Raw genomic sequence first — 18,827 nt, 5'->3', positions numbered from 1 at the left:
TACCTCAACTAAGGTGAGATTGATATTACCAGGGATATGTACTTTTTCAGTGTTGAACCTTGAGTGGGTAAATTACTTTCCCAGAGAGGCTTGCTTAGCACAGAAATCACAGTCTTTCTTGGTGCTAGTTAAGGCCATTCCCAAGCATTGGCAGGACTTTTAAATTCAACTTCCGTATACTTCTAAATTATTGCTTTTTCCAAGTCATTTTAGTGTTGTTTTTAGATTGATTTTAGGCTGTTTTGTCTCATGACAATTTCTATGCTGTGTTTAGATGTTTTGTGTAGTTTTTCAGTTTGTTTGCTCTTGGCCATTTGGCTCAGATCAAGTGTGTGTTTATTTGGTTGCATTTTGTTGATCTTAAAGCCTTGTGGATTGGCCAAATTTATTTGGCAGTGTGGAAAAGCCTTGAATAAACAAATCAACTACTAGCAATATTTTCAGCCAGTAGAACTCAATGAGCTAATTTAGTTATACTGAAAACCCAGCTTCAGAATTCAGCAGGTTTACTTCTTTTTACTTTGATTTCAGTGATTTGATTTTCATGTTAAACAGAAAAATAAACTGATTAATAAGCATACTTTATAACATTAGTAATAATTTCAGTAGTAATTCTAATATATATTCTTACCATTATTATTCTATGGGCTATCTTGTTACAGGACCTCAATACATTATTCAGTCTATTACTGTTTTACTATGGAAAAGTTAGACTGGAAAAAAAAAAATTGGCCAAAGGTTATTAAAACAGTTCATTAAAAAAGAGGAATTCAAAATTAGTGTTCTGATTGTATATATCCATCAGTTCTTTCTTTGGAATGTAATGGGCCTTTGAAGAATACTACTTTATGAGATGTACCATGAATATCCCAATAAATGTACTGTCTATGAAAGGGTTTGCTCAGTTAATTTTTCTAAAAGATGAAGCTAATTCTAGGGGAAAGGATTAAATAATTGATATTATGGCACAAAGGAGCCAGAAGTACATTTTGACACATGCCATAAATAAATCAAAGACAATTCTTCCCCACTCCCTCCAATCTGGAGGCCAAATTTAATTGATTCATATGTCAATTAATTACTGCCAGGAGACCTTAGGGCAGCAGAAAATTGTGCCCAAATTAAAAAGAGAAGGAGAGAATTCATTTTAAGACTGGAAATTGGATGCTCAATCGAAGTCTAATCAGAAGCAACCCACTGTTGGGAGAGAGGAACATCAATGACTTTTTCATTTCACAAAACATTTCATTAAATGAACACTTCAATGAATCTGGGGTGGGGGAGGTATATCCTTAAGGAAGATGATCAGAAGGATGTGGAGGACACCTTGTGCTTCTTTTCTTTGGGCTGGGAAGGTAGGAAAGGAGAGGCTGTAGTATGTCATGCTGGTACGGTGCCAAGTGGTATGGCAGCATGAAGAAAGTGACAGTCCTAGCATCTTTGATGAATGTTGATCTCACTGGAACCCTGGAAGTTCTTCATTTCATGTGCACTGTTGTGTGTCTCTGTGTCTGCTGTATATTTTATTATGCTGATTGTCTTTTAAATCCTTGCAGTTTTTCAAATAGGGCCTTATTAGGTTTTAATTTAAAGTGGAAACCAGAATTATAGAAATCAGTTCATATATTCCAGGGTCTTTGATGCTTAGTTGCTGTTCTTTGTTTCACAAGAGAGTCGCAGGCTCCGTAGATAAACTTTTCCTGAATCTTCCCATGACAGTAGCTGCTATCAGATAAGTTCTGGGGAAGGGAGGAAAATGATTGCAACCAAGAGGAGTGAAAGCTCATTAGCAGTTTGCATTTGGCTCATAAGGTTTGGGGATAGCAAACACTTAATCTGATCATTACCAGCCTCTCTGCTCCTGTGTTTCAAAGTTTGATGTCATCACTATACAATAAAATCAATGTGGCTTCATTAGATTGATTGGCTTGAGCTAGCTTGTATCACAGTGGATAAAATCTTGCAGGAGATGGCAAGAAAAAGGCAAGTATGCAACACACAATATAATATTTGAGGAGAACATTTTGTGACAGCAGTAGCACTTGAATGGGAGTAAAGTAAAGGTAAAGGTTTCCCTTGACATAAAGTCCAGTCGAATCCGACTCTAGGGGGCGGTGCTCATCTCCGTTTCTAAGCCTTGGAGCCGGCGTTGTCATAGACACTTCCGGGTCATGTGGCCAGCATGACGACTCGGAACGCCGTTACCTTCCCGCCGAAGCGGTACCTATTGATCTACTCACATTTGCATGTTTTCGAACTGCTAGGTGAGCAGGAGCTGGGACGAGCAACGGGAGCTCACCCCGCCACGCGGTTTCGAACCGCCGACCTTCCGATCGGCAGCTCAGCGGTTTAACCCGCAGCGCCACCACGTCCCTTTGAATGGGAGTAGAAGAGGAAATAAAGAGGCCAATCAATAAGGCTGTTTTTTTATCTCCCCCACCCCACCCTCCATTCCCCCAAGAACAGAGTGACAGAGTGGGTGGATAATTCATTTGCAGTAAAAATGGAGAAAAAGATAGCATGGACAGCCTACCTAGCTTGAGTGTCTGCTGACCAGAACACTTTGAGATATTACATTTCCAATAAAAATAAGTTGCTGCTGTAATCTATTAAATAAATCAATAGGGATGCTTATCCTTCGTTTTTTAAATGTTAGTTAATGAGTTTCTTTATTAGTTTATTTTGCTAATATTGTGGTTTTATGCTGCTTTTTGGCATAAAGATCTGGTTTTTGCTAGGGCTTATGCTAGCCACGGACTGAAATAATGATGGTGATCATAGTGATACTGATATTTGCTTGCTAGGGCAGTTCACAATGACTTTTTGTTGGCAGGCAAAGAACTTGATTGAAAAACAATGGATGTTACTTTTGTGTAATGCCAGAAAAAAAAAATCTTCTCTTTTTTGCATTGGTGAATAAACAGTCAATTTAAGGCATAAATCCTTCTCTCTCTGGAATACTATTTTATTTTATTAGTGCCCTTCCTTGGTGTAGAGGTAAAGAGGAAATCAATCCCAGAGAAATAAACAATGACAAACTTAGACAAGAAAAACAAAGGATAAGGATATTTCAGTGACTACAAAGATAAGAATAGTTAAAGCTGTAGCCTTTCTAGTGGGATTATATGCCTGTGAAAGTTGCATACTGAAGAGAATGACATCTTTGAATTATAGATCTGAAGATGCTTACTGAGAGGACAATGGAATGCAGGAAGAATCCATCAGTGAGTCCTGGAATAAATAAAGAATGCCTGTTCTCTTGAAACAATGTTCAGCAAAAAGAAGATAATGTATTTTGGGCATGTAATCAGACACATTCACAGCAAAATGATGAAATGTGTGTTGTGATGTCACAGTGCAAGTATAAAAGGGCAGAGTTTTCACTGTGATATTGTGATGCACATGTCAAATTTGTCCTCCTCCCTGCCAGTGCCTGTACAAATAATCTGACAGGATAGAAGAAATTATTCTGTCTGGCAAGACTGGGGAAGAAGAAAGAGAAGACAATGGGCAGGATCTAAGAAATTACTGGAATATCCTTGGAGAGGCTATGGATTATTGGTAGAGATGGCTCTAATTCAAAATTGATATTCTTAAACTACATCACATTATTGTACTTTTGCTTTTATGAAGTTATGGATGCATCATGAATGTTTTTTTTGTTTCCTTTTTTCATTCATATGCCTGAAAATTTGCCTTTGGGCAAATTGTCTTCCAAGTGAGACCTGATGGTAGGTCTTCTGATCAGATACAATATGATGTAGTGACAAAGCTATTAGAGTGGGAATGGAAAGATCTAGCTCTCTGGGTAACTTTGGCAAAATCATTACCTTTCAACTTAACCTACTTCACAGAGTTGTTGCTGTGAAGATAAAATAAAAGGAAACCCCATGTGTCTTACCTTAAAATGCTGAAAGAAAGGCAGGATGAAAATGTTAACTGTCAATCAATAATTATCATTATTGCCTAAATTTAGGGCATGTATTTTTCAGCCAAGATCATCTTTTGTTACAAGTTACAAATATAGTGAAGAGTTAGTGTATTATACATGCAATTTTAAAGATTTATTGTGTAAAGATTTATTTTCTGGCCTTGTGGGATTTGGTAATAGAGTTCAGAGGGAAGAGACAGAAGGAGCTGCAGGTGGACTCAGCAAAGATGTTAAATCCACGAATGAAGTCCACCTGGTGATTTTCAGAGTTGGTCCCCCAAAACACATCCATCAAAAGGTTTCAGGCTATTCCAAAAGGTCTCAACAAACACGATGGGTTTTAACACATTGCAGTTGTTAATGGATAAGGTACAAGTATTAATGGATAACCTGTTTATTCTTGTCATTACCATTGTTTAAATTTGTATGCTGCCTGAGTCTCAATGATTCTGCATTTATATAGCTATCCTGTCTTCTCCTCCCATCCAGGAGCACTCTAACCTACACATGGGAATTTAGAGCAGAACCATGGGATTCATAGCGTCAGTCAATAGTGCTCAAGGGAATCTATGGGTGATCCTAAAACAGTCTTGATCAAACAAGACCTGCAATATTTTGGTAGCATTTAACATAAGTGGCAAGAGAAAACATTAATGACCACAGTAAATGCATAAAGAAATAATAGTTAGCTTTAAAGGAAGGTTGAGATAGACATTTTATCTCTGCGCTGTTCCAGTATCAAGTTCTCTATTCATCTGATGCTCTCCCCAACCTACTGTGTTATTCTGCTGCTCTTTTCCCTCAAGAAACTGTTCTACCACCACCCTCACTCCTGCCTGCTTTGATGATGGATTGTTCAAGCAATCATGGCTTCTTGGAACTGCTGTGTTAAATGTGTTTCATACTTGCAGTATTTCAACTTCCTAATAGTAAGGTTTCAATGCATGGACAGGTAGAAGAAAGAGGCACAGCTGGCCTGAAGCAGCAGACCTTTAAGTATCATGGAAGATATCACTGAGAAAGGGAAACAAGTAAAAAAATGCAGGCAGGAAAGGATTATAGGTAGTTCTCACTTACCAACTGCCTTGTTTAATTGTTTGAAGTTACGATGGTGTAAAAAGATAGCTTTGCAACCAATCCTCGCATTTACAACCATCGCAGCATCCTGTTGTCATGAGCATTTTGGCACTTCACAACAGCATGCATTTATACCTGTTGCAGTGTCCCACAGTCACATAATCACCATTTGTGTGCTTTGCAACTGGCTCGCAGCAAATCGTTAAGTCATGGTCATGTGTTGTTTTGCTTAACAACCACAATTATTTGCTTAATGACTGAAGGGAAAGTGAGGTGATAAGATCATTGCAGTCATGTGATGATTCACTTAGTGACTGCTGCACTTAGCAACAGAGTTGCTGGTCCCACTTTTGGTTGCTAAGTGAGGACTACCTGTAATTACTTTAGTAAACCTATAGAATCTATAGTCACATAACATGCTTAAGCAACTTGCGTAAATAATAGATGCATGTTCAGTTTCCTTAGGTTTGCATATGTGTGCATGGGCACATAATGTGGCTTTGCATGTGATGCTAACCTTTCCTGTTTAATTTTGTTTCAATGGTTCAATATATTATACAAACAGAGGAACCAGGTCAACATATTGAGCCATGATATTCCTGAGCAGGATTGGGTAAAAACCTAGCAAATGAACTTGCACAGCATCCTAGGTTAAGTTAGTGTTAATCCTGGTAAGAGTTTAGTATTCTGGATAATAGTGTGTTTAGTGTGTTCTGCAGGAACAGCCTGTTAGGTTAGTTTCTGGTTCAGTGTATTTTGAAAATCCAGAAAAAGGGTTAATTCCGTAACCGAATTAATCATTGTATGTGAACACTACTCAAAAGTTGCAAGCATTTCAGGGAGGAAAAAAATAGTAGGAAGAAAGTGGTTGCTGTTAGTTTTTTAAAAGGCATTTCATACGTAAATAAATGGAAGAATGGAAGTATGAAGGTTTCAGAGAAATATTGTACATGTAAAAAAAACTAAAACCCATTTGTCTTTAGTTGGATAAGTAGTGTTATCCCTCTTCTGGAACAAATCTTGCAGTGCACAAAATCTGTGACACTTCATTCAATGAAGATGATGATGACACAACATGTATTAACTCACCTTGTCTTCATCCCTTCCCAATTACTTTCTACTTTTGTTTCATTATTTATTATACTTGATTATTGTGTTCTTTTTCTCTTCTGTGACTGATTAAAAAGAAATTATATCTGTGGTCCCGGCATCTCCACTCATTTCCAGTTGCTTGGCACTGCCCTCCATGATGATTTTCTCTAGGGCTGTTGGTGAGACCAGATACTGCCATCACCACCCCACTCTTGGCTGGAGAATGTGGAAGAAAGGAAGGAGAGGGTGGGGAGAGGGTGGGGAATTAACTATTTGCTTGCCATAAACATAACACATAAAGAAAAAGTCAAGGTTAAGGTTAGCATGTTTCCAAGCACAGATGTAGTGTTGTTCCAAAATAGTGGTATTCTGTGAATACGGCTAACCTTTGTCCAAAAGGTCTTCATACACTTTAGCAAAACATGTGCACTAAATCAGAACAAGCTTTGACAGCTGGCTAAACCCACCTCCCTAGCTGTCTGTTAATACTCATATCCTGCCCAGTCATACCCCACATTAATGACAGCAATTGGTGGATATTTTTCCCACTGGCTGGTGACATTTGATGGGACAATAAATACAAAGTCAGGAAAATCCACTAACTGATTGTCTTAATTTCTCTTGCATTAACACTATAAGGACAGCATCATTCCCTGAGCAAATTACTGAAGTAGAATAAGGGTTAGTGTGAGGAATTGCCGGGAAGCTGGGAAAGGAATGAAAGGGAGGGTAGAGAGAAACAATCCTGAGATCTATGGCAAGTCTCTTGGTCCCTTATTTTGTAAACAGCAACTCAACCCAGGTGACAAGGAACTCGGGAGGAAGCAGTTCAAAGCATTCAGATGGAACCTGCCTTGATGAACAAATTATAAATGCAGGTGGAAAATTGCTTTTACAGTTTCCAAGATTCTGATTTTATTCCAGACTAGCATTAAAGATACCTTAGTGAAATATGTGTAATTCTTACTTCTTTGAGCTTACCCTGTTTAACCTCAGGAATTTCATCATTCCATCATTCTTGACATTGGGAAGGCAGACCAAAGCATGCTGGCCTATTATTATTTTTTTTGTCGTTTTAATGCAGCCATGAAGAAGAGCCCGCAATCTTGATTTTAGAGTATACTTCATGCTCACATATTAAACTCAGTGTATATACATCACTGGCTTTTTTGTGCCCACTGAGCAGCAATTGTCTTTGAAGAAAAATATTAGTACTACAGGATCACTCATGTTAAAAGGAGCTCCTAGCAAAGTTTGCCTTCCTTTTCTACAACATTTTTGTATCATCTTATTAATCTTAGCTTAACTGGCTGTCCTTTCCTTTGCCCTGCTTGTGTTGAAGCTGTTCCTTATCAAGAAGGCAAAGTGGGTGGCTCTGCTTCCAGCACTGTGACATCTGTCAATGAATTCTTTGGACTTGCTCCATCTATCTTGCAGCCCTTCAGTGTTTCACTTCAGCTGTTAGGTGACAGAAGTTTATTTTCAGGCATTTGTTGGAAGGGAGAGAAGCATTGATCAATGTCATCTGATCAAGAGATGTCAGTCTAGGAACCAGGAGCAGGAAGGGAAACCCTTGTCTTATCAACTAGATTGGATAGTTTTCATGTATGGGCAGCTTTCCAGTCTGCTATTAGCTAACTCTTGAAATGTTTTTAAAATGGTCCCTGAAAGCTGGCAAATAATCTGTAGGAAAGTTTAATAAAACACTATAAATTGAACAGTGCCACCTCAAGACACTTCACACTTACTTTCTGCAAGCAAAACCCTTTCCTTGATTACTCAACATCCAATGTTCCACGCTTGTGAAAATATTCAAGACTTGCAAAAGTGAAATTATGCATTAAGACTGAAGAGGCCCTCATTAACTAAATGGTGCAGACAGAACTGCTTGGAATGGGGAAAACCAGAGATTAATTTCATTTTCTGCCTGTCCAAAATCCCAAGTAGTAGAATCTGGGGAATGCTACATCCATTTGTCTGAATATTTCCACTGTAATAGCTCTGCAATTGTTTATATTACCCGGATGAATAATATGACCTCTTTGTATCATTATCTCTAGAAATGGTTTCTTGAGATTAAATTATAAGAAATCTTGGAGGGTTCAAGTAGTATGCAGTTTTTCAGTCAGTTGTTTCAACCATTGTATTATTTTTCTGAGCATGTTTTTTCAGTTGGGTTCAAGACAATTGTAGATGCTTGGTGGATGCAGCTTTTATGGAATGTCTGGTATAATTAGGAAGATGTGATTTAATCTATGGAGTTTGCTGCACATTCAGCCCATTAAGGATCTAAGATGAAGGGTGAAACAATTGGGCTATCCACAAATAACAATGTATCTATTTTAACCTTGATTAAATAAACCAACAGGACTGAAATGACAATGCTTTATGGATTGGTTAATAGATAAGAGATGGGATATGGGAAGAAGAGATCATTTGTTGTAATTTAACAGAAAGTGAAAGGTTACTAAAATTGTTTATATTTGTGATGAAGGTTGGAAGTCATTTCTTTATATATTTCTTTTCTTTTTCCTTACTATATTCTTTCTTCTTTTCTTTCTTTTCTTTACATTTTCCTATTTTTTCTTTTCCCTTTGCACCTTTTACTCTTTCTTTCTGTTTTTCTATCCTTTTTTTTAGTTTGTATTTTTATTGTAATTATAATCGTTAATAAAATTATTTGAAACAAAAAAAAAAACGATTGGGCTATCCACACAGCCCATATTATAAGCTGTACATGAGTATTTTTCAAATAGATTAATGTGGACATAAAACTGATATTAAAAAATCTGACTATTACATAGACTGTCCTATAGGCACACTGCTTATATAAAATTTTCAGTGTCTATGTGTATGCACTATTTATTATTATTTATTCAATTTTTATGGATGCCCATCTCATCTAAGCAACTCTGGGCAGCTCACAATAGCTAAAACAATCCAATAAAAAACAAGTTGAAAACCAATATGCAGATGTGTAAAAACTATCCATAATCAATGTAAAAAAGCCCAGAAAATTAGGATCAGCAGCTGAATTCATCCTATATCAGTTCAGTACAGCCACTGTAAGAGCTCCTCACCATTGCCAGACCTCCAGGCATAGCAGTAGAGCCATGTCTTCAGGGCCTTCTTAAAGCCCAGGAGGCTCAGAGGCAATCTAAGGTCTAGGAGGATGATGTTCCACAGGGTGGGTGCAGATGACATACTTTTGTAGATTCGGCCTGTAACATGCCTCTCATGCCGGTCCTGATGGGAAAGATAGATGTAACTGGGGACAGGCAGTCCCTCAAATAATCCACTCACATGCCTTTTGATAACTAAAAGCACTTTCTGTTGGCTGAGTCTAAGAAATGTTGGCAGACAGCTGTATCAGCTAAGAGCCAAAGAAAAGGAGAGCAGCCGAGGCAAGGAAGGATGCAAGATTATAACTTAAAGCTCAGTCATGCTGGGGAGAGGGCCACAGTACACAATACTAATACTAAGGCCAGGCTGAGAATAGTGTTAAGTAAGTTCAAACATACTGAGCCCAGCTGAAATTTAAATCATCATCATCCTTATCATCACCATCATCCTGGTCTAGGAAAGAGTTGGATAGATTCAACCAGTAGAGTGTCAGCAAACCCAGGTCTTACCAGAAGAATCTGGAGTGAAGGAAAAGTTGGAGGTGGGGATGGGGGAAGGATTTAATGTGCATCATGATGTCACAACACAAGTTTTGCCCTTTTTGCATGTGTTGCAATATTGCACACATGCATGTAAAGGGCAAAACTTGAGCACATCACACATCACTATGTCCATTCCACCATTCTGACAAAAGCTCCAGATTGAACGGACTCATCTGGTTGGAGCCCAAGCGACAGCAATACCTGATGCAAACATTATAAAAAGCTTTGTGAGGAATTTCATTTTTCCTCTGCATAAACTCCAGCAGTGGGATTTGTTGATTTCTGGAGAGAAGCATTGCTTGGTTCTCAGTGAGAATGTTGCAAACAAGTTGAAACCATCTTCTTTGAGCATGTTTTTGCCCCTTAGTTTTTCTTGGTGGCTTAATATGTTACATGTTACATATTTTCCTTTTTTCTTCGTTTCTCTTATTGTATTTTTTTTTTAATTTGGATTGTTACCTATCCAATGTCCATTAGGATTGGAGTAGGATATAAATATTGGAAACATTGGAAATATTGGAAATAAATTAGCAATTGGGTCGTTGAAAGGCAAGTTCAAGTTCTATATAGACTGTTACCTATTCAGTGCTGACAATTTGTTTGCATTTGTGACTCACCCAGCAATATTCTATCTCTGATTTTTCCCATATATGAATAAATTCAGCGTACCAAGTCTTTGCAAACATTTGCAATAAAGATGAAGTTACAATGACTCATCTCTCAGGCATGCAGTATTATTCTAATAATGAATTAGATTAGTATTCTTTCCCCTGAAATATTACTTACACACTTACCAAACACACAAAGGCAGAGGAAGAATAATATTAATAGTAAGGAATAAATAACCTCATTAATTCTTCTGATAATGATTAATTAGGAAGCTTTCAAATATATTGAGTTTCTTCATGTTTCCAAGGAATGTTGTTGGAATCCTCAGAATGTGAGTCTACCTAGTTCTTGAACTGCTTAAACATATAGCAGATGGAGGTTTTGCATTGGTTTTCACATCTCTATAAATCTCTATTACACCTAATGCGTGCATCTGTTTTGCTCAAAACAAATGCAGTGCAGAGCTCTTTCATGACCTTTGTCCATCACGTTGTTATTCTGATCATTCCCTCCAAATGTGAATTCAGATGAGGTCTCTGAGACATAAGAGGAGGATTTTGGCATACCTAATAAAACCCCAGAAAGGACAGGCTGCTGCAAGCTGGTCATAATAACCTTGTGAGTAGTGTGGATTTTCACCAAAGAGAAAATCTAGGCAGAACAAACATAAGTTGTAGGTGAAGTTTACCTAATGTTTGATCTCCCCATCTTCCTCAAAACACAGAGGGGAACAGATATATTCTGACTGCTTTGCTTAATGCACAAGGAGGCCATGTGGGGTAATCTCATTTTTATTTTTATTTTTTGGTAAAGTTCCCCTCTTCTCTTTTCAAAAATGTAGTGGAAGTGCTGGACTGTGTGCAGGAAGAACAAGGAGTCTTCTTTAGTTTTCATTTTTTTCTAGAGTTTACTAGAATTACTATGTACCCCAATGGCATAAGGAGGTGGCCCAAAGGTGTATCTATGCAGTTGAGCAAGGAGGTTGTTGAAGGCATGATCACCCTGAAAATAGAGCATACAAAAGACAACACACATTCAGCTTCTGGATGACCGTCACAAGTTATTCCTCAACCTGGACTTAGCAGATAAGTGGAATTCTTCAGCACCAACAAGAGGGACTGAACATTCTCAACATGTAAATATGAACCTGGTGTATTTACCATTTACTGAAAAACAAAAAAAAAATAGATTTTTGTTGAGAGAGAAGTCACTGAATTACTTGAGAATCTTGTAGAATGTGCTTTTGTAAAACACTTAACTCAGTTACCAAACTAACCCATTTTCTGAGTTTTCAGAATCTGTTAAAACATAAAGAGTCTGTGTTGTTAGAACACCATAGACCAGAAAACTAACCAAGATTAATACAAAGCCAATTTAGCATGTTTCGCAAATGCATCTATTAGGTCTTTACATGATCTGGTTAACGTGTTCAGTGGGCACAGTCCTTATATATCATGAAGATAGGCATAGTGAGGATGGTAAACTTACTCCCTTCCACTAAGAAACAATTACATCTTCACCTACATATTCCCATCCTATATTCCATTTCTTATATATCATGAAGATAGGCATAGTGAGGATTTTAAACTTACTCCCTTCCACTAAGAAACAATTACATCTTCACCTACATATTCCCATCCTATATTCCATTTCTTATATATCATGAAGATAGGCATAGTGAGGATGGTAAACTTACTCCCTTCCACTAAGAAACAATTACATCTTCACCTACATATTCCCATCCTATATTCCATTTCTTGGCCACACTAGAGATTTTCAGAGCTTTATCTGTAGGTATTCATTGTATACATGGAGAATAAGTGGCTTAATCTCGATATTGTTGTATGCTATTAGTTCTCAACTTTGCTATACCAGGACCTTCAGAGGGAAAGTCTGAGAACTATGTTCAGATGCATCAAAAATCCTAGAACTATGAATGATTGACCCTGATCAGATAAGCAATCTTTTTTCAGAAAGCCCAGTGGTGTGAATCATAGAGAAGAGCAAACTGATAGAGTAAAACATCAAGAAAGGGCTTAGAAATTGACTCCATTTTGAGAACATGGGTCAAAAAATTGACTACTGACATTAAGCTAGCCAATTTGGTGGGGCAGTTGTTTGCATTATGCATGACACTTGGTGAGGATGAAAGCCAATGGAGACCTTTGGCAAATGTATATTTCTCTTGAAATGTCACAATTGCCTAAACATGTTTAGTCAAGCTAGGCTCTTTATAAGGAAGAGGTAGATGCCTCAAGAAGAAGGGTTGTTGTTGTTGTTGTTTGCTGTTCTGTCTCTTTCAGCTAGCAAAATAATAAGGAATCAAAGCCCCAGGGTAGAGTCCAAGTTCTCAGATGCAAGCAGGAACATTGTGAGATGCCAGGCATGACAAATCAATCCTGTTAAATTTTCAAGCAGCATTGATATTACTTTTAAAGCCCAAAGCTTTCATTTCTACACTTCACAGCAAAGTAAAGAGTTTTCTGGCAAGTAAAGAACAAATTAATCATCGTTTTGACATTAATCATCCCCTAAATTCAGATCTCAAGTAAATGTGAATATAAGGAGTTTAGCATCTGAAAGCTGACTTTTGTCAGGAGACTTTTAGAAATGTGTTCCTCAAATACAGGTGCTTATTACATAGGGACAAACTACTTTGGAAAGATCAATAAGCAGCAGTCCAGCAGAATATAGTAACATTCCTCAACCATACTATAGTCCAGCTCAACAAGTCCTTCTCTTTCGCCTTCTCCTGATTGCAGTAAGTAATGAAAAATTATGGGTTTCACACTGTAGAGATGGATATTAAAGTGGGGAATTCTGTTCAATATAAACAAAATATAAACCAATACACATCAAGAGGGAATGGGGTTGGGCATTAGGGCAATAAAAAATATCTAGTATCTACATAGCTGCAATAAAAAGGTCAGATTCCACACTGCTAATATTATAATACTGCATGCCACATCAGTATAAATCCAGAATGTTGTGTTCAGATCCAGTCACTGTTTTTTTTCCCCCTTTTCTAAAAAGATACTGTTGAGATAAAAATGCTGCAGAAGGTAGCAACCAGAACATTATTACCCTATCAAGTTAGGAGTTCAATACCTCTTTGTTTAGTTAGAAAAAAAAAGTAGTTTCACACATGTGATAAACATGCATGCAGTTATCCATAAAGTGGCAAAAGAGGACAGAAAATGTAAGCCATCAAATGCAAACTCAAAAGGAAATTCAGTCTAAATGTTGAGCATTTCAACAGGATCATATCAACAAGAATGCTTGGTAACTAAAATATATATTATGGCTTGGAAAGGTCTTAATCTTAAAGTTTACTGGTGAGTAAAATCAAGGAGATGGGTGCAAATGCAAAATTTTAATGAGAGAAAACAATAAAACCTCAGTAATTTCAGCTAGCTGTTCCAAGATCTTTGTGTGCATTAATATATGTTTTATGTTGGCTATGTAGATGGATTAATTAATTCTATTCAGTGCTCCTGGTATGACTGCTAAAAACCAACAACCAATATATATTGATTGTGATGTTCTTCCTTCTAGCTGAATCTACTATTAATTTTATCCACATTAAGTTCTTTTTGCAAATCTTTTGTCAGTTATGATTTATTGTACATGTGATCCTGTAGTCTATACAGCTCTTTTCAGAGCTTCGTAAGCCTTCTTTTGTTTTGCTTTTATGAAAAGCTTCCTGTATGATTTTTTTCCATGTACCAAATTGAAATCACTGGATATAAATGACAGTAACTTTATTTTTGCCCCAAAGTAGCAAATGACAGCCATAAACTTTTAGGATTATTATAAATATTTTGCAAGTAGAAATCTCTCATTTCTGCTTCTAAATGACTGCAAACCAGCTTGGTACATGGCTCATAATCAGAGGCTTCAGCAGGATTGAAGGCTTTTGATGCACATACAAAAGGTAGAGCTTACATTGCAATGATGTGACACTGCTTTTGTCATTTGCTCCCCTTTTCCCCCCACTGCAGACACCTTATGTAGCTGGTGCACAAGCACCAGTTGCAATCAAGACTTCCTGTTTTGCCCATTATGTTGATGCTCATGGGCATGTTTAAGTCTGCTCACATATATAAAAACTATCTTGAATAATAATAATTTATTAAACCTGTATGCCACTGGACTCTCAACAACTCTGGGCGGCTCATAACAATCAACAAGAAATTACAATAAAATAATAAAAATAAAGATAAAAGATGGCAAGCAAGATGAAACAAGGGGTCTCACACCCTCGCCAAAGACCTGGGTGAATAGCCAGGTGTTCACGGCTCTTCTAAACAACAGCAGAGAGGGGGTCACCTGAATCTTGGGGCAATCTTGGGGCAATCTTGGGGCAACCTACAGAGAAGGCACATTGTACAACCCTGAAAAGCACTGATTGCATAATGTGGTCACTTAAGATGACCTAAGTATATATAGTAGTCCTGTGCCCTGGAATATATTACCTCCCACAGATATGTTTCACCTATTTCTCTTATACTTTACAAGACCATCTTATTCTATCATGCTTTTGACCTTGATTAATGGTAGGCAATCCCTGTGTTATTGCATTACTAATTGTATTTTTTATTATATTGTTGTTAGCTTTATTTCTTTTTTGCTGTAAATTGCTCAGAGTCTCCGTTGATTGGGGTGGTCTACAAACATTGTACTTAACTATATAAATAAATAGTGAATCATCACAATGCTTAATTCAAAAGCTCAGCGCTAAATATCAAATGTTAAGATTATTAGTACAGATGGTTCTCTCCTTTTGGTAAAAAAGTATAAAATACAGTGAGAAGAGTCTCTCCTTTCAGTAAAAGAGTATAAAAATACAGCAAATGGGTTCAACAAGTGATATGCACACACGAAAACGGTTGCCATTACAACCATGTTTTGTTTATTCGTTTTAAAAAGAAAACTGTAGTTCATTGTTTCTGGACCAGTGTGTTGAAATGAGTAAACGAGATCACTGAAATGAAGTGTAATCATCAGCACAATCTTTAAAAGAATTTGAAATCCTTTAAACCTTAGATAAAAGCCAATAAAGCTTCTGAAGAAGGAAATCAATATGAAGTCTTAAAGGTTGCTCTCTTTCCTTCCCTCTCTCTGTTACACAGACAGCAAGCTTTCTTTCTGAAGCTGTTTTCCCTGTGCATTCAACAACATCCACAAAGCTGGATTCTTCTTTTAGCCTGCACGAATCCATCACTAAGGTAAAGACAATTAAGATGTCTCATCCCACAGGGATATAAGTGTTTCTTTCATGTGAACCAATCATGGATAATAACGCACTGTTTTCAGTGGTGTTTGAAAGTATTTATTGATGAGCATTTATTGACAGTTTGATTGATTATTTAAATGTATCAACAGTATTATTCTGTACCTGGTTCTTTCAGAAGGAAGTCCTATTGACCTCACGGGACTTGCTCCCAAGAAAATAAGTTTAAGATTCAAGGCTTACGTGTTGTTTTTCAGGATTCAGAATAAGGAGGCTTCCAAATTTAGATATAAATATTTTTGTTCACTCATTCATTGGGAGAGTGATTGTGAAGGTAGCTCCTCCCAACTTCTAACCCACAAGGTCAATACCTATCTCCTCAGTTTAAAAGCAGACTGTTCCCAAGATATGTCATGCTTCTCATATGGTAGGGAAAAGATTCAACCCAGTTCTTTCTTGTCCAGATGAAAAAGCATTTGTCTATTTGAACTAGGAGAGATCTCAGGTAGACAGAAAGCATTGTGCTTGGAAGTGGAGAAAAGTGAAAAGCTTAGATTGTCTTCCCTCAGCCCCAGATTTAAGCTTGAAAATTCCAGAAAACCAAAACAGTGAATGCAGGAAAAATTCGATTTTATATGCACTTAAAAACGAGATGAAGTTTATACAATAGTTATATTTATGGAATGAAGAATTCAGATATCCAGTCTTGGAAAATCAATGGCCTTAAGAAATATAAAATATGTTTCTTATGATTTAAAAATGGATAGTACTATTTTGTGTTTACTGGGCCATTGAAAGAATGTTCTTTAAAAGGTTGGATATTAGCTTTTTTGCTATATTCATATCCATATCCATCTTGTGATCTGTCCCAAAGGAATATTCTTCTCTGTACCATTCTATAGGAAATTCTTTTAAGGCAGTGTTTGTGATTTTAGCAGGACCATGAAGGTCCTCCAACCTTCATTGTTTAACTTTTTTTTTTAAAAAAAGGAGTTTTTTTTACATTCTCTTTCTCTTATTTTTTAAATTATTTATTGGTTGTGAGATTTCTTTCTCTTCAAAGGACAGGTTTCTGTTTCTTCCTAGTCACATGCCTCTTGCTATAGGCCTATGAAGTAGTGCCATGGAATATATTTATTTGTTTGTTTGTTTATCAAATTTATCACCGCCCATCTCCCCCTGAAGAGGGAGTCTGGGAGGTTTCCAATAAAAAGAAAATTAAATAACAATACAATATAAATATTATATAATAAATATAAATACAGAATAAAATATAAAATGGTAAAGTCCAGATGGTCCAGAGTTCTCTATCAGACTGCAGGTAACACAGGGCCATTCTAGGGGGCAAGCCATCCCCAGCAGTGAGTATTCTCCTTCCCGCCCCAGGCATGGTGGCAGAACCTGGTCTTTAATTTCTTGCAAAAGTCCAGGAGTGAGGGGGCCTGTCTCACCTCCAGGGGAAGAATTTACTTCATGTTTATGGGCTGCGGGAACCCATTATATCTTGCACTCCAGGGTTAGAAGGAGGATGCCAGGTAAAAGCATCCCCCTGGAAGATGGTTGGATAGCAGTAGTAACTACAAAGCAGTTACTTCAAAGTAGGAAGGTAGGCAAGGCCATGTAGAGGCATTTACACTGAATTTAAGGTGGAATTATTCTAATTTCCACTCAGGCTTCAAAAATCCAGAAAATAGATAGATAAGAACAAGATCTTACATTCTGGTCATATTAGCTAGAGCTTTGTTCAATCTCATATGCTACTGGGGAGTTATTAGTCAAGGTCCCTGCACCCAGTTTGCATTGCTCTTTCAGATCAACCCTAGGTGAGATAATGTCCAGGCAGACATTCAAGAGGTACAATTACCCCAGTCACTTGATAGAGATCAACCTAATGAAATTATGACTAATGCATCTGAACACGACATAGCACTTCTCCCAAATTCCATTTACTATAGCAGTTATACAGGCAGAATTGTTTTGTTTTTTTTAATTTCTCAGTAAAACATTTTTTTGTTTTGTTTTTGAAATGAGGCAGCAAAGAAATTCATAACCTTGTCTAATCCCTTTACATGAGCCAGTGGTATTGAATCATGTTTGTGTCACTAGATTCTAAAGCTAAACTTCTTTGGGCCTGCAGATTATGTTCCACGCTCCTCAAAGAACAGTTGAGATCTCCCCTTTGTCCTATCGAGCATATGCAGTATGCTGTATTTGTGGGAAGGAAGTCCACAGATATCAAAACCTCTAAATGCCAAATCCTCATTTTTAAAAAAAATGATACCTCATTGTTTCTCTTGCTTCCCTTCCTCCATTCTGTCACTGATACTGTGTGCAAAAGTCAAAGGGGAAACTGAATTTGCTCCAATGGCAAACGGACAAAGGAAAAATGAAGACCACCCTAAAAATGGAACACTGTTGATGAGGGCCTAATGTCCGTGTTCCTTCCAGGGTTCCCAAAGTTGCATGTTGTTCAGGGTATCAATAGCAATCTCCAGGCAGTGGCCTAAGGAGGGGGAAAAATGTGGACCTCCACAATTGCCTTTTCTGTCTGGTGTGAGTACACTTTAGGGTGGAATAGAAAGCAGAGAAGTTTTGCAAACCAGCTGCAGGAAACAGGAACAGACAGCAATAGCTGAGTGCTCAATTCCAGAACCATTCTACTCTCAAGAGTAGCCTGCAACATGGAAAAAGGAACATAGGAGAAAATACCACACCAGCATCACTGGCTCCTACATCCCATGGCTTGGCAGACACTGCTCACATGGACCAGCATCTTCTGCAGCCTCTGCCTGCAAATGAGGCAGGGACTCACACTTTCAGTTCTTCCTTCACCACCACCATCATTCCCACAACATCTCCTGAATCTTCTGCCTTGAAAAATAGCTTTCACAGGAGCACAAACATCTATAGCATGGGAAAAGGAAAAACACATTTGTAGAACTGTGGTTTTTTTCCCCCCATCTTTGCAGGCAGCTTTCCCAGCCTATTATTTGGATAAGCAGAAAGAAGTGGAAGCAAATGAACGTGAGGAAAGAGCTGCAAATGAAAGCAGCAGAACAGGACCCAAAGAACCAATTGCGTATAATCAACAGCTGGAAGGAAAATATGAGTACGAGGCTCTTAGACATGTCTAACTGTGAAGAGGAAAGTAGTAGGAAGAGTGAAAGAAGTAGGGAAATTAAACTGAGGAAAATGGAAGGGCCAGAGGAGATCAAGAAAG

At 37.6% G+C, this 18,827-nt stretch overlaps 1 protein-coding gene across 2 annotated transcripts in view; it reads left to right on the top strand.

Moving 5' to 3' along the window:
• Positions 1-18,827, top strand: part of NAALADL2 (N-acetylated alpha-linked acidic dipeptidase like 2) — a 443,576-nt gene that overhangs the window by 323,249 nt on the left and 101,500 nt on the right. For both annotated transcript variants that reach the window (XM_063306434.1, XM_063306433.1), the window contains exon 10: positions 15,507-15,602. In XM_063306434.1, the coding sequence (XP_063162504.1) occupies positions 15,507-15,602 (96 nt within the window). The remainder of the gene's footprint in view (positions 1-15,506; positions 15,603-18,827) is intronic.

The sequence above is a fragment of the Candoia aspera genome, chromosome 6 (genome assembly GCF_035149785.1).
Source record: "Candoia aspera isolate rCanAsp1 chromosome 6, rCanAsp1.hap2, whole genome shotgun sequence".
NCBI lineage: Eukaryota > Metazoa > Chordata > Lepidosauria > Squamata > Boidae > Candoia > Candoia aspera.
The sequence above is the reverse complement of the archived record's forward strand: the minus strand, read 5'-3'. Positions and strand labels throughout refer to the sequence as shown.